The 13,551-nt window shown below is 35.9% G+C and overlaps 3 protein-coding genes across 4 annotated transcripts; 1 reads left to right on the forward strand and 2 right to left on the reverse strand.

Annotated features, from left to right (window-relative positions):
- Positions 1-233: 233 nt before the first annotated feature.
- LOC108605908 lies at positions 234-2,038 on the forward strand. 2 transcript variants are annotated; one of them, XM_017995724.1, is made up of 4 exons: positions 237-331; positions 395-474; positions 546-632; positions 689-2,038. In XM_017995724.1, exons 2-4 carry the CDS (start codon positions 415-417, stop codon positions 917-919), a joined length of 378 nt encoding a protein of 125 aa, XP_017851213.1. In that variant the 5' UTR covers positions 237-331; positions 395-414; the 3' UTR covers positions 920-2,038. The 2 variants fall into 2 exon arrangements, with proteins under 2 accessions (XP_017851212.1, XP_017851213.1); XM_017995723.1 differs by having other exon boundaries at positions 234-474.
- Positions 2,039-2,195: 157 nt separating this feature from the next.
- On the reverse strand, positions 2,196-8,540 carry LOC108605723 (sodium/potassium/calcium exchanger 4). Its single transcript, XM_017995516.1, has 7 exons — positions 8,235-8,540; positions 5,135-5,269; positions 4,066-4,373; positions 3,762-3,993; positions 3,555-3,701; positions 3,160-3,498; positions 2,196-3,102 (listed from the first exon to the last, which is right to left on the reverse strand). Exons 1-7 carry the CDS (start codon positions 8,308-8,310, stop codon positions 2,783-2,785), a joined length of 1,557 nt encoding a protein of 518 aa, XP_017851005.1. The 5' UTR covers positions 8,311-8,540; the 3' UTR covers positions 2,196-2,782.
- Positions 8,541-11,816: 3,276 nt separating this feature from the next.
- LOC108605893 (sodium/potassium/calcium exchanger 4) lies at positions 11,817-13,486 on the reverse strand. Its single transcript, XM_017995709.2, has 5 exons — positions 13,169-13,486; positions 12,928-13,112; positions 12,671-12,857; positions 12,233-12,604; positions 11,817-12,168 (listed from the first exon to the last, which is right to left on the reverse strand). Exons 1-5 carry the CDS (start codon positions 13,416-13,418, stop codon positions 11,861-11,863), a joined length of 1,302 nt encoding a protein of 433 aa, XP_017851198.1. The 5' UTR covers positions 13,419-13,486; the 3' UTR covers positions 11,817-11,860.
- Positions 13,487-13,551: the final 65 nt, after the last annotated feature.

The following is a 13,551-nucleotide window of genomic DNA, read 5'->3' on the forward strand; positions in this document are numbered from 1 at the left end:
GGTGCTCATTGGCAAGATTTGTTAACACTCTGAGCACAATCGATACGCTTGCTATCGCTCCATATGCCTCCATATTAAAAAAAACGGTTTATCACTTACTCGATTATGATTCGATAAATTGTTACCCACTTTCGATACAATTAAGTCGTGATTTCAAACCAAATAATCGATGTATGTTAATTAAATGTTTAATCTTGCCATCACTAAGTATGTATTAACTGGTGCAAGGCTCTTAAGCTAAAGTTATTTGAATTAAAATTAAATTATTTGCTGACAGTGAACTCTCCGCCCAGTTTCAACGCCATGCTGCTCTTTTGCTTCACATAATCAGGTTTGCAGAATTTTAATCAACGAAAAACAAAAAGAAAGTGCAAAACAAAGTGCATGGCTGCAGTTGCAGGAGCCCCATTCACAATGACACCATTTGATGATTTTGTTTATTTAATCAATCACGTGCTGCTTGGAGAGGAGCCGGTAAGTATAATACAACAGCAAAAGCAAAGTCAACAGCGACAACGATGTGTTAACTTATTTCTTATTGTCAGACAATTGAGGACTTTATACTGCTTGTGGGCACACTGGTGGCCTTTATAGCTTTTATACTCTGGTGTTGCTTTCCCATACACCCAAAGGTAAATGTTTTAGTATCTTAACCCCTTATTGCTTATTTTGGTTTAAATATTCTTAGGAGGCTGGTCAACATCGTCAGTTTTCTTGCAAAATACTCAAAAGTCACATCAAGGCATTCGATAAGCCCACCAACAACGAGGACACAACAGCTAATAAAAGCAACAGTGGCTTTAGCAGCAGCAACCACAGTAATACACAATATGGATTGAACAATACCAGCTATAGTAAAAACGGCACTGTCCCCATGCATAATTATTATGTTAAGAGTGGACACCAATGCTGCACTTAATGTGTGTCTGTGTGTGTAAAGCCATGCCCAAGGCCCAATATGGCACTGCCCTCTACTAGCTTCGACCAAGTCAACGCTGCTACACTGAGATTATACTTTTGTTTTATGTTTATTTATGCATATTGTGCCAATTGAATGTTCAAGGCGCAGCTTAAAGCTGTTACCAACTTGAGCATTACGTCCCCCTCCACAACACTTTTTCTATGTATGTATGTACATATGTATTATTCGCAACTCTAGTTGTGATTTCTAAGCAGCCATTTAGTTCAGTTATCCCTACATTCAGGAACGGGACCTGCTACCTTATTTAGTGGTTGATATTCTATTTATTCTGTTTGTTAAGTTAAACTTGTTTTGTGGTCTTTTGCTGTCAGACAGCTGCTAATAATAAGTTTTTTTTTTTGGAATGACCGGTATCGTTCAGTCATACAACTGACTAATTTGACTAGGGCATTGTTAATGACCCGATCAATTGATCTTACAACTCTTTTGCGCTAGCATATATTCGAATTGTAATTGCTCAGACTGATTTCTTGCAAACAAGAATTGCAACAAAGTGAAGATTGTTAGCTACAATGCTAGTTTGTCGCTGTTAAAAAAAAATATCTATTTATTAACATGTATAACTTGTTTGTGTCAAAGTAAGAGTTTGTAAAAATGACAAGAACTACAGCAAGTAAAAGGCAAATATTTCTAAGTAATTTATTATGATAAAAGTACACTAATTGCATATTTATACGCATGTTAATATGTTTACTATCGCTTATATCTAACCAACCCACACTCAAGACTTTTGCCACAAGCTGACAGACAATTAAGTTAAAGCCGCTCGCTTCTAGAATTAATCGTAGACATATGTATATGTATACCACATAAGTATAGTTAGCATAGTTAATAATTGCAAACACATTCTAGTTGGAAATCATTTCGAATAATATAAGACTGCTGTGAGCTATGCTAAGGCGAGCGGCATTTGAAACGAGTTTCTGATTGTTGTATTCTCAATATTTCTCTCAGTGTATACACTGTACATACGTTTGATCTCATTTATGTGATTAAAAACCAATTTCTGCAGCACAAAGGGTGATAACAAAAATGTCCCTTTTAAAATAAATAAAAAGAAGAACAGTTGCAAAAAATGTTTTTAATTAACAATGCTAAGTACTTGAAGAGACGTACTTGTATAAAAAAAAAATATATACATACATATATTAAAGAGGCGAGGAATGTTTGTTTATATTTGTCTTTAAATATATTTATAAATTAATAACAAGTGTATTAGGTAACAATAATAACAATTCTTATGTACACACATTACAATGGGGAAATATCAACAGTGATAGTGCTTAGTAAGGCTAGGCTAGCCAAAGGCCATAAATATCGCAGGGCACTTACAACTAAGTTGGTCTATATACATATACACATACATATTTATTGATTTTTGGTAACAGTTCAAGAATTTGTGACGACAGTTAGTGGAATTTATGTAAATACTAGTAATTTACAATAGATTAGTATCGTTTGGGGTTTTGTTTGTTTTTGTTTTTACCTACAGCATAGACAGTCTTACGATATTATCTAAACTAGTAATTAAAAAGGAATTACGCTACTCATGCACTAAGCTGTTTAGTTAATGTATTTAAATTCGCTTAATTATAAATTTCTGATTTGCTATATATGCTTAAATCATTAACTAAGAAGAAACATAAGTACATTAGTTTTATTTGCATAAGTTATCTGAGCTGTATGTATGTATGTACAATGTGAAACAGCCAAAAGCTAGCAGCTATGAAACTGTAGCAAGCTCTTATAACAAGCAGCTTTCAGTTGGCACTTGGAATTTAAATACTTCTTTGACAGTGACTAGCTGCTGCAGACAAGTGGAAAGAACACATTCATTTCAATCAAGATTTGTAGGACTATAAATATAGCGTATACTAAAAATAATGCCACGCCTACTCGCTTCGTGAGGCGATAGCCGCTGCAGCTTAATATTATGTACAGCGCTATGGTGGAAACTATGAGTATAAGTATGTTATACTCAATGCCCTGGGTGCCAACCTGTTGCAGCTCACCGCTGCCATAATTAATGCAATTCTTTATGAACCATGGCACGCCCAGCGATAACAAAATGGCCAGCGAATTGGCGCCCAAAGAGTTCGAAACACCAATGCCATTCTCACCTGCAATCAAAATAAAAGCTTGACAAAAATTCGTTTATAATTTACCAAGGCGCTTACCATTGCGCAGCGATATAAGACTGGAGACAGCCTCGGGCATGGTGGATCCGGCAGCTAAAAAGGTAAGACCCATCACAATGGTGGGCACGTGTATGGCTACGCCAAATGCCGTCAGCATCCAGACAATCAAATAAGCATTGGCACCAATGGTAATGATGCACATAATGAACGACAGCGGGTAGAGCTTGCGATGCCTCATTGGATGTGGTATAATCACGCGCAGCATAAGCTTAAGGGGTAAGACGAATATCCACCAGAATTTCATAAAGCCTGAGGCGCTATGTGGATAGGCAAATACGCTTTCCGGGCGCTGATCCTCAGGCTCGTCTTCGCCATTCCCTAAGTAGATAAACGTTAAGTATACGCAACGTTTATAGTTCATAATGAAAACTTACAACTTTTAGAATGAGTCAAATTTGCAGTGGATGACATGGATGATGTATTCTCGGGAAAGTTAACTACAAATAAACCATCGCCCGACAAAGGATCCTTCTTCAGTGGCAGTTGCGCCTTGGCGCTATTCTCTGGCGGCTCCGTTAAGTCTAGTGCAGAATAATGATTTGCTACAGAAATCATTCATAGAATTTGTATATAGAGCTTACCATAGCGCGTGGAGAAACAGCAATTCATGCGATCTTCTATGAAAACACGTATGGCTGGCATAAATTTGTTATTATTAAATGTGATTAAATAGTAGAGCACCAGGAAGCCCATCATAATGCAGGACTCCACAAAACTTATGCTGCCGCCCCATGCCAGCACCAACAACACTATTGTATTGAATATATATATAACACAATCTCGTGCTATGGGCCACCAATCCAGCTGCACTGGCTGCAAGATCAACAACAACAACAACATGAAATTATTTAACAACTCTTTAATTTAAGGCTGTCAACTGTTTACCTTATTGATAGCCAATGCTGCTAGTCCAGCCACTCCTAGTGTATTAAACATTAGCGAACCGATTATAGTGCCCAAGCCCATATCGGAGTCAAGTATCAGCGTACTTATGGTGTTGGTAAAGAACTCTGGCATAGATGTTGCTGTGGCCATAAATGTAGCCGCAGCCACATCCTTGGATAAATGCAAGTCCTCGCAAATACATTCCACCGTTGGTAAGAAATAATCGTTGCATATTATGGCCAATAGTATGAACAAGTATATTGCTGCGAATACGTGCAACACCACCCAGCCACTGCGCAGTTGTTCCACTGTAGTTAAAAAAGGTTTCGAATAGTATTAGTATTATATTAGTTAAGTGCTTTCACTATTTAAAGCTTGCTGAAGCTACAACCGTTCAAATTTACAGTCTTCAATAATTCTAACGTTCGCTTTTCAACTGAAGACTAAAATTCCTCTGCTTCTAAGAAGATACTTTATATGAATTCCAAAAAAAAAAAACATATGATTCAACCTTTAATGCGGGATATAAAATAAAATTCGCAATTGCATTACATACACGCATAGTATACATATTTGTAAGCTTTTTTATCTTTCTAATTGGTTGCAATAAGCAGCTCGATTTGAAGGAGACTAAGATAGATAACTAAACTTCTATGTCATGTGCCATAAAACTAAAATAGACAAAGTGATACTTGTGTGGCTGTTTTTGTGCGAAAAGTGAATGAAAGTAAAATAGTATATAGTGTACCATATGTATATATGTGCATATAGAGCAGCCGTTGCCTGCGTTGGCTGATTTATTGGCCATTGAGTTAGCCGCGTTATCGCGCACACACACTTTTGTTTTGACCCTGGCCCAGTGATAAGCACATAGCTATAGCTCTTAGTCAGGAAGACTATGGGCAAATAGCAGCAGCAAGTTCAAGCACACTAATCAACAGATATAGATATCTAAGTATAGTACTATTATAAGGTTAAGAGCTATGTGAGTAATGCGCTCAATGTCGAGATATAGAAATGAAATCAAAACACAATTGATCAACTTGCATTATCAACTAAAGGAACTTACGTGTGAAGAGCTCTGGAAATTCATCTAATGGTGCATCATTGTCACCAGGACACGACCCACGCGGCAGCAGATCAAACAGCAGTTGCTCATCCAAATATCGTAGAGATGTTGCCAAGAAGTTACTTTCATTGCGCGCTGCAAATAGAGATGAACAATTTTTTGTAAGCGCATGTTAAACTGTTTGTATCTTTAGATAACTACCCTAGGTTCGTTAATGAAGACGAATGATTTTGTAGATTAGATTGAGGCTGCCTTGTTGAGTTGTAACCCTGAGCAAAAAAAAAACAAAACAAACCAGCAGCTGCTTGAAATAATTATTTGATGCATAGCATCAAATTGAATTACTGCAGTCATTTAATGCTTTAAGCTAGAATTAAATGTTGTTGATTGTTGCTAACAAAACAACATGAAATGAAGAATAAACACTACAGAGGAAAAATTTCCACAATTTCTATTATCTGAGCAACATAAACAATTATATTGTGCGGGCAATTAAAACATTTGCGATGTGAACTGAACGCCTAATTACTTACATAAATAAATAAATAAGTCGTACTGAGAGCATAATCAGTCAGTGCGGCTGCTTTTTATTAGCCCCACTAAAGTCACACAGCTGCTGGCTTAATTCTTCGTAATTGCTGTTGTCAAAAATAAAAGCAGAGACTCATCAATGTTTTTGTTTAATTTCTGCCAATTCTTTTTATAGCTCAATTGTTAAAGTATGATTATTAATTTATAATTATTGTTGTTTGGCTTCGCGAGAATCGCCAGACAGTAATGACATATCGTATATATATGCATTCCTGATATTTTTATCTAACTAATTAACTAGAAAATGTCCACACGTTAGATTTTCTTGTCTAATGCAAAGCGCGTTCTATTAACAAAAGAATAGTTAATTGCTTTGACTTGCGTTGTTAAAGCAATTTAAGCGTCTTGACCTTTTTCTTAATGCTGGACGCAGCACGTGCGTTTCGCTCGATAGCTTTTCAACATAAAGTTGTGTATATTGTTTATAAAAAAAAAAAACAAAAAAAACTGCAGCTGGCCTATAGCTATCAGTCGTACTGCAATAATTAGATAAACAAGCCAGTAATCGAAAAATGCCTTGAAGACCAAACAAGTAATGCTGCTCAGCTTAAAAAACACCCTAGAAAAATAATTATATGTATGAACTTGAGTTTGTAAGCAGCATTTACATAAATTCCATAAATGCCATCAGATTAAGCAGTGTACTGCTTGCACTGCTTCATATTACGCTTGAGCTCTGCGTCTTGACTGCAACAGGTGTTAAGTCTTGAAGCGTGTCATAACTACAAACACATGCGCATGCCTACAATCACAATCATCAAGCACACACACACTCACACACATTCGCATTGTGTTTGTTTAAACTGCTCGCTAAACTGCACATAAACAAGTTTATTGAACCTGTTAACAGGTGTCGTTTGTTTATGAGGTCACATCTTATGAAAATTCCCATGCTCATCAGCAGCACAGATTGCAGGAAAAATAAAATATGTAGGCGCTTTAGGGAAACTTTATGAAAAATTCCCCCAACCACCCGACGATAAGTGAGGCTCCATTGGCTTATATTATTGCTAAGACAACAGACGGCCTGTCTTATTTATTGTTGTGGTTGCTGTTGTCGTCAGCAAATCAAGAGTTGCCGACAAGCAATGCAAAGCAATTGTTTTTCCAAAAGCAAACAAATTGTTTACTCGCACACTGCTGACTAACAAAAGTTACCGCGCATAAATTAAAATACTAATTAATAGTAATATTAATTATTGATAACACGGCAAGTTTACTGTTGAGCGTCTAAGAGACAATGAGCCGTGTAACATGAACTGAGCTATTAACAATTTCATTTATTATTTACCCATTTGGGTTGAATGAAAAAACTAAACAATAGTAGAACAAATGCAGCGATAATAATTGAATAGAATCAGCTGTTTGGTAGCATCATTCTGTGTCTGTCTGACTCGTCTATTTGCTTAGCAAATACCAAAGACTATGATAAATGTACGCCGGCAAAACAGAGACAAAAACAAAAACCAAAACAAACAAATGCTGCGAGAAACATCAAAAGAGAGTCAAAGTATAAAAAAAAAAACTAGTAGCAAAACAAAACACTAGACAAATAAATGCAAACGCCAACTAAATATATACATACAGACCATATATGATTATAATCATCATATAGTTAATAAGAAAACAAGTTGTACTTTGTATGGCAGGAGTGGGGAATACGTCACGCTTAGTGTGGGAAAACGCATAGCAATGGAATTGATTGAACTTTGCTCATGTCAGCATGTATCAATTATACATAGGTATGTGCTCCTATATAGTATATAAATGTTACTAATGCCTCAGCTGCTGCTCCAGCCGAGAAATGCCGTTTCATGTTTCCAGCTTACAGCTTAGTGTGGAATTACCAAAATGCCATATAATTTATTTATAGACAACAAAGCTTGGCAACATTACAAGCAGCATCTTTGGTTGGGTTTGGTTCATTCAAGGGATTCACCATATTCTTCAGAATTGTAGCTTAAGTCACTAATATAAAAATATATTAGAGAGGATATTAATGAAGTAACCCAATTGTTTGCACTCTCTGCTCAATTTTTAAGCTGTCGCACATTTGCGCGTAATGTAGATGGCAGCTAATGTTTTGTTTTCCAACAAATTAGGTTTGCCATGAACATTTCATTTTAGATTGACAATAGCTCTTAGACTTAGACAGCTGTTCTGAACGACAAACTATAATGTACATAAATCTTTCTAAAACGTTTTCTATGAAATCGGAGTAATCTCAGATTTTGTTCAACAATTTATACATTTACTTAAACACTCGAAACTAAACTCTTGAGCTACATAAGTGTTTTTGGTTCATTTTTTATTGTTGTTACTTTTTTTTTTGTAAACTTGACAAACATTTTGCTTTAACACACTCATAGTTCACCAAAGCTGTCAGATATGTGAAACACAAAGCCATTTATGGCGCTATCATTGAAACTATTTGGTGCGGTTTGGAGTATTTTTATTTTGTTGTAATTTTATCAAATTCTTTTGACAGTCGCTTTAGCTATTTACTCACCTGTTGCTGATGTATTCACCACAATGCTGGCTAATATTATAATAGCGCCAAGTAGCAGGCGCGCGTTTTTGAACATTCTACAAGAACTTGCAAAAAAAGAAAACAAATTGCAACACGTGTAAAATATAAAACACACACACACGGCGTATGCGCAACGCGCTTATAATTCGTTTCGTTTATATTAAGTTAGCACTTGCGCCGAGTTTTTCGATATAAAAAAAATATATACGTTTGAGATTTTCTTCGTTCGTATGTTGAGTGGTGCTGTGGTGGTGGCAATGGCAACCACAACCGCTTGCCTAGAAATGTATCGCACAACTAATTAAGTGGGACCAGCGTGCGCGCGTCTTAATAATAAGCAAGCGGCATCAAAAACGCGCTAGCGTCACTGCCGACATCGCTGCTGGCGTCGCAGTCAACCACAGTGTGGAAGCAAAAATACTTATTGACGTTTATATACATACACTGTAAAGCTATCTTTACTTACCCATACTTAACTCCCCGCTCATTCTCTCTCTCTCGCACTCTGTGTATCTGTGTAGCGCTCTTTCTCTGTCGCACACTATCAGCGTTTAAATCAAAATCAGCTTCAAGTTTTTTTTTTAGTCAGACATTTAAGTTTAACTCACGTTGTGTACATTTGATTTTATTTTCTTTTTGATTTAGTTCTTAACGAGCATGCAGCTGTCATCTACACACACATACAAACCATTTGTGTGTATGTGTGTGGGTGAATTTGTCTGTTATTTCTTTTTGGTCGTAGCTCAAAATTGCTGAATTTAGTGCGCGAAGCGTACACAGCTCATGTAATACACAGCGAGAAAATATAGCAAACTTAGTGTTTTATTTTACTTTTCATATGCGATTTTTCAATATCTAAAGATTTTTGTGTTCTAAACTCTTGTTGCTCATACGCATTACGCATACGTAAAAATAATTTTTTAAATTGAAGTTTGTTTATTTTGAGCATTTATTTAATTTGAACTTATATCTAAAGATTTCTGTGTATGCTGTGATGGCGTCTTAGAGCTAAGAAACTTGTTTAATATACGCATTACGTATACGTATTGAGCACACATCTACACATCGTGTAAGAAATATTTTTGAAATGTTTTCAAAACATCTATTTTAATTTTATTCAATTTAAGCGTCTTCGTCTTTGCTTGTTGCATAACATTAAGATCCAATTGATACTTGTTACTACTTTGTTGTCACAGTGTTTGCACACACACACACACACGCACACATGTGCATGTGTTTAGCAGTTACCGTTTTGATAAGAAGCACAAAACAACAATTGCGCCGACTGTTTATCAATCTAAAGCATTGCCGGTAGTAACAAATATACACGCAAGCTCAATCTCATTTGTATGTAACCAAGTAGATCACATGCATATGTAACATATACATCTATATTTATGTATGTACATACATACATGCAAGCATATATGTATGCAAATGTGTGTGCATGCATCTGAGTATCGCATGTAATCAAATCAGAAAAATACTTTGGGTATTTTCTAACTTAGCTGGAAAGTCTAGCAAGCCCCAAGTCACTTTATATACTTGTAGAAGTACGACTAACAAATACACTACAATTTGCATATATGCTGACTCATGCATTTTGTTGAGAGCTACTACTACAAGTTATCATAAGACAATTAAGCATTCACTAAAATTTACACTCTAACTAAATGAACTCTGTGTAATTCAACAATCCTGAGCGACACCTCTGTTGTTGTTGTTGTGGTTGCTGTCACTCATGCTGTTGTTGTTGTTGCTGCTGTAAAGCAATCACAACTCATGTTTAGTTCAACACTGAGCAATTGTTTATTAATTACTTGACAAATGTACTTCCCTGAGTTTGATTCAGTAGCTTGCACAAAGTTCAGTTTTTGCTTTTTACCAGAGTCTCTATGAGGAGGAGGATACTTTGCATAGCGAAAATTGAAAAATCTGTGCATTTATTAATGCACTTACATATGCCATTGATAATTGATATTAAGCGCAACGATCAATCAATTAATGCATTTCCCCCAAAAACAGACACAACCATTAATATGTGTATGATAAATTGCTGAGCTTAACAGTTGTTCGCATTCACAGCGCGAAGCCAAACTGCCAGTTGTAGGTTGCTCTGTATTATCTCTATATACTGAGAATATTATTGGTTTCTAACTTTTTGGCGCAAATAAAGTAAATTGTATGTTCATTGTTAATTTTTAACATCATTTTGTTTTGAATGATGCACTGTCGTTAGTTTAATGCAGCCATAAATTTTTCATTTATTTTTAATTATAAAGCTGATTGCTGTCAAGTTAAATTTTGTATTTTCAAGCATAAATTCGTTGTTTTTATCAATACCACACAAAGATTAGTTAACAATCAAAGCCGCACGCTTCTGCTCCTACTTATATGCAATTGATATATGGTGTGCTTTTCAACAAAAGTATATTTCTGATTTGCTGTCGTCTTTCTTTATGCACGTCATAGCTGTTATAATGCCAGGCCAAATCTCCATTCAAGAGCGACGTCATTTGTTTCGACGGGCGTTCAAAATAATGGCGTAGTTGCTTGTATGTTGATAAGCAAACAGTAGCAGTTAATAAATAAAATGAATCTATAGTCAATAGATAGTTAGATAAATGTATGAGGTGTATGCTTGTTACAGACAAGTGTAAGATTATGTATCCATCAAAATATATTTTGTATATAAAGCGGTATAAAAGATTAGTTTCAATTCATTGACCTCTCACATACACCTAATTAATCTTAAGCAAAATCATTAAGTGCTGCAAACTTTGCACCCTTAGCTTCCTTTTAAGCATTGTGCGTGTAAAGTGTTTATTTGATTAGATCGTGCACTTAAATATATTTAAGTAAACTTAAAGAAATAAAGTAAAAGTTTAGCTGCTCTGCTTAGAAACTTGCGCACACTTTATACAACCAGCAAGCAAGAGTGTTTGAATTTTGGTTTATACTTTTTCACCCAAACAGCTAAAGCACTGAATAGCAGTTATAAATGTTGGTACGCTTCAGATTAGTATGAAGTACTTCAATTGATTTCGATTGCAAGCAGCACCCACACAATTTATTACTTGCTGCTTAAAAATATATATATATATAGATTATTGGTCACGAGCTTTGTTAGCTAACGCGTGTTAACAATTTCCAGGTGGGCTTTATAAGCAAAAGCGATAATAAAGTGAATTTTAATTAACTAAAGGGTGTGGCTTTATATACTACTTCCGTTTTGATAGCGAACTTACATTTTCTTTTCAACAGCATAATTTTTGCTATTTTCATTCGTTATCAATATAAATATTAGTATACACATGTATATAAATTAATATAGACATGCGTCCAAGCACAAATACTTATCACAAACTCGAACGTAAGTTAAATTTAAAAGCACTTATATATATATATATATATGTATTCTATTATTATATAGACTAACTATTCAGTTAGCTGGCATAAGAACTCCTACTAATTGACGTCACCAATGAGTGCCATATCAATAAAAGCAAATCAATAATTATCAATAAGTACAAAATAAATCATAATTTATTTTGTTATTTAATAGTAATTTAAAATTTTGCAGAAAATTTCAACATCAGATTTTGTTATTCATCACACATTGGTTTCAACCAAATTATTTCGAGTGTACAAGATACCGCCAGGAAGATAATATAGCCGATTAAGGTTGCAGCCCCAATAAATTTTCCAAGCACAAATTTGGTAATCAAAAATAAGATATACAAGAGCAGAGCGGTTAACACAAGCATTCCCGTCGTCACAGCCAAGCCACTCGAATTGATAACTACGTCCTGTTTATAAATTAAGATCGAAATGATCCATGGCAGTCCCAGGCAAACGAATATGTCAAACGTATTTGAGCCAATAGCATTACACATGGCCATGGAACCGTAGCCTGTAAGCGTAGGGTAATTATTCGTTAGCTTAGAGAATCGTATGAAGTTTGAGCATAGCTATACCTTTGTTAGACACAATATACGAGGAACAAACCTCTGGCACGCTGGTACCAATTGCTAGTACTGTAAGGCCCATGATGGAATCGGGTATTCCAAAGTTATAGCCCACAATTGTCAGAAACCAGGCTACCATGTAGGATATAACACTTATCCATAGCACTGCCACAAATAGTGTCAAAAAGAATATCCAACGTGCACTGGGTGTAGTTATCGCCAGCAGCACTTCGGCGGGATATTTGATATAGAACCAAATTTTCTTGCACCAATGGTCCTCCTTTGTAGGAAAGTCACAGATATGTTCGCGAAACGATTTAATTGGATCCTCCTCACGCACCAAGGGATCCTCATCCATAATATCTAATTCGAGCTCGATTTCTGCAAACAAGCAATGAGACAAACGAAACTATCGAATCAATGTCAAATGAAGCTTGCTTAACTTACTGCGTATCTTTTTTTGAATCTTACGATCGAATATCAATAAGACGAGATAGACAAAGTACAAGCCGAACATGATCCCTGCTTCATAGAGTTTGATATGCGAATCAAAGACAAAGACAAAGAGTACAGCGATCGCTATTAAATACCACAAGGTATCACGTGAAATTGGCCACCAATCCAAAGTTGCTGCCTGCATAATGTGTACACATATGGCGTATGCTTAATAATATATTAGGTATCACACTAGTATCACTACTTACCGGCGATAGCAGTCCACAGACAGCGGCAATCGCTAAAACGTTGAACACCGACGAGCCCACAATAGTGCCAATACCAAGGTCACCTTTGGTTATAAATGTGCTAATAAGTGAAACAAAAAGCTCCGGCGCCGATGTGGCTGCCGCTAAAAATGTAGCGCCTGCCACATCGTATGGCATACGTAATGCTGCAAGGCCAAATGAATGTCGTAAAGCAATTAGAGTTTATGTTTCAAATACCTACTATAGCAAAGACGTTCCATAGAAGTCACCAGATAATCATCGCAGACTATAGCCAACATGACAAAGAAATACAGTGTACAAACTATGCAAATGCATGTATATAATATTGACTTTTCCCGCATGAAATTCGGAAAGTCCATAATGGCTGGCGGTGTACAATTGGGTCCCGAATCCGGGAGCATTCCTCGTGCCGTCCATTCTGGCTCAGTGTCATAATCTCGCCTCAATAATTTGCTAATACCAGTATCCATTTTAAAATCGGAAAAATGGGAAAAATTTTGTAATATTTTAAGCTAGGCACCAGAAACTACCGAAAATCATTGCTATGTCAATATCAAGTTAACTAAAAAGGCAACTAGATCAAATATATTAAATTTAAGCCCC

This window comes from Drosophila busckii, chromosome X, assembly GCF_011750605.1.
Source record: "Drosophila busckii strain San Diego stock center, stock number 13000-0081.31 chromosome X, ASM1175060v1, whole genome shotgun sequence".
Taxonomy (NCBI): domain Eukaryota; kingdom Metazoa; phylum Arthropoda; class Insecta; order Diptera; family Drosophilidae; genus Drosophila; species Drosophila busckii.

What these genes read in the sequence shown, in the direction of transcription:
- LOC108605908 (XM_017995723.1), top strand. Translation starts at nt 385, where the DNA reads ATGGCTGCAGTTGCAGGAGCCCCATTCACAATGACACCATTTGATGAT. An exon ending in TGCTGCTTGGAGAGGAGCCG is followed by an intron (nt 475 to 545) that starts GTAAGTATAATA and finishes TCTTATTGTCAG; the next exon opens with ACAATTGAGGACTTTATACT. An exon ending in GCTTTCCCATACACCCAAAG is followed by an intron (nt 633 to 688) that starts GTAAATGTTTTA and finishes AAATATTCTTAG; the next exon opens with GAGGCTGGTCAACATCGTCA.
- LOC108605723 (XM_017995516.1), bottom strand. Translation starts at nt 8,310, where the DNA reads ATGTTCAAAAACGCGCGCCTGCTACTTGGCGCTATTATAATATTAGCC. An exon ending in TTTGACTCATTCTAAAAGTT is followed by an intron (nt 3,499 to 3,554) that starts GTAAGTTTTCAT and finishes TTATCTACTTAG; the next exon opens with GGAATGGCGAAGACGAGCCT. An exon ending in TCTTATATCGCTGCGCAATG is followed by an intron (nt 3,103 to 3,159) that starts GTAAGCGCCTTG and finishes TTTTGATTGCAG; the next exon opens with GTGAGAATGGCATTGGTGTT.
- LOC108605893 (XM_017995709.2), bottom strand. Translation starts at nt 13,418, where the DNA reads ATGGATACTGGTATTAGCAAATTATTGAGGCGAGATTATGACACTGAG. An exon ending in TATGGAACGTCTTTGCTATA is followed by an intron (nt 13,113 to 13,168) that starts GTAGGTATTTGA and finishes TTGGCCTTGCAG; the next exon opens with CATTACGTATGCCATACGAT. An exon ending in GTATATTGTGTCTAACAAAG is followed by an intron (nt 12,169 to 12,232) that starts GTATAGCTATGC and finishes CTACGCTTACAG; the next exon opens with GCTACGGTTCCATGGCCATG.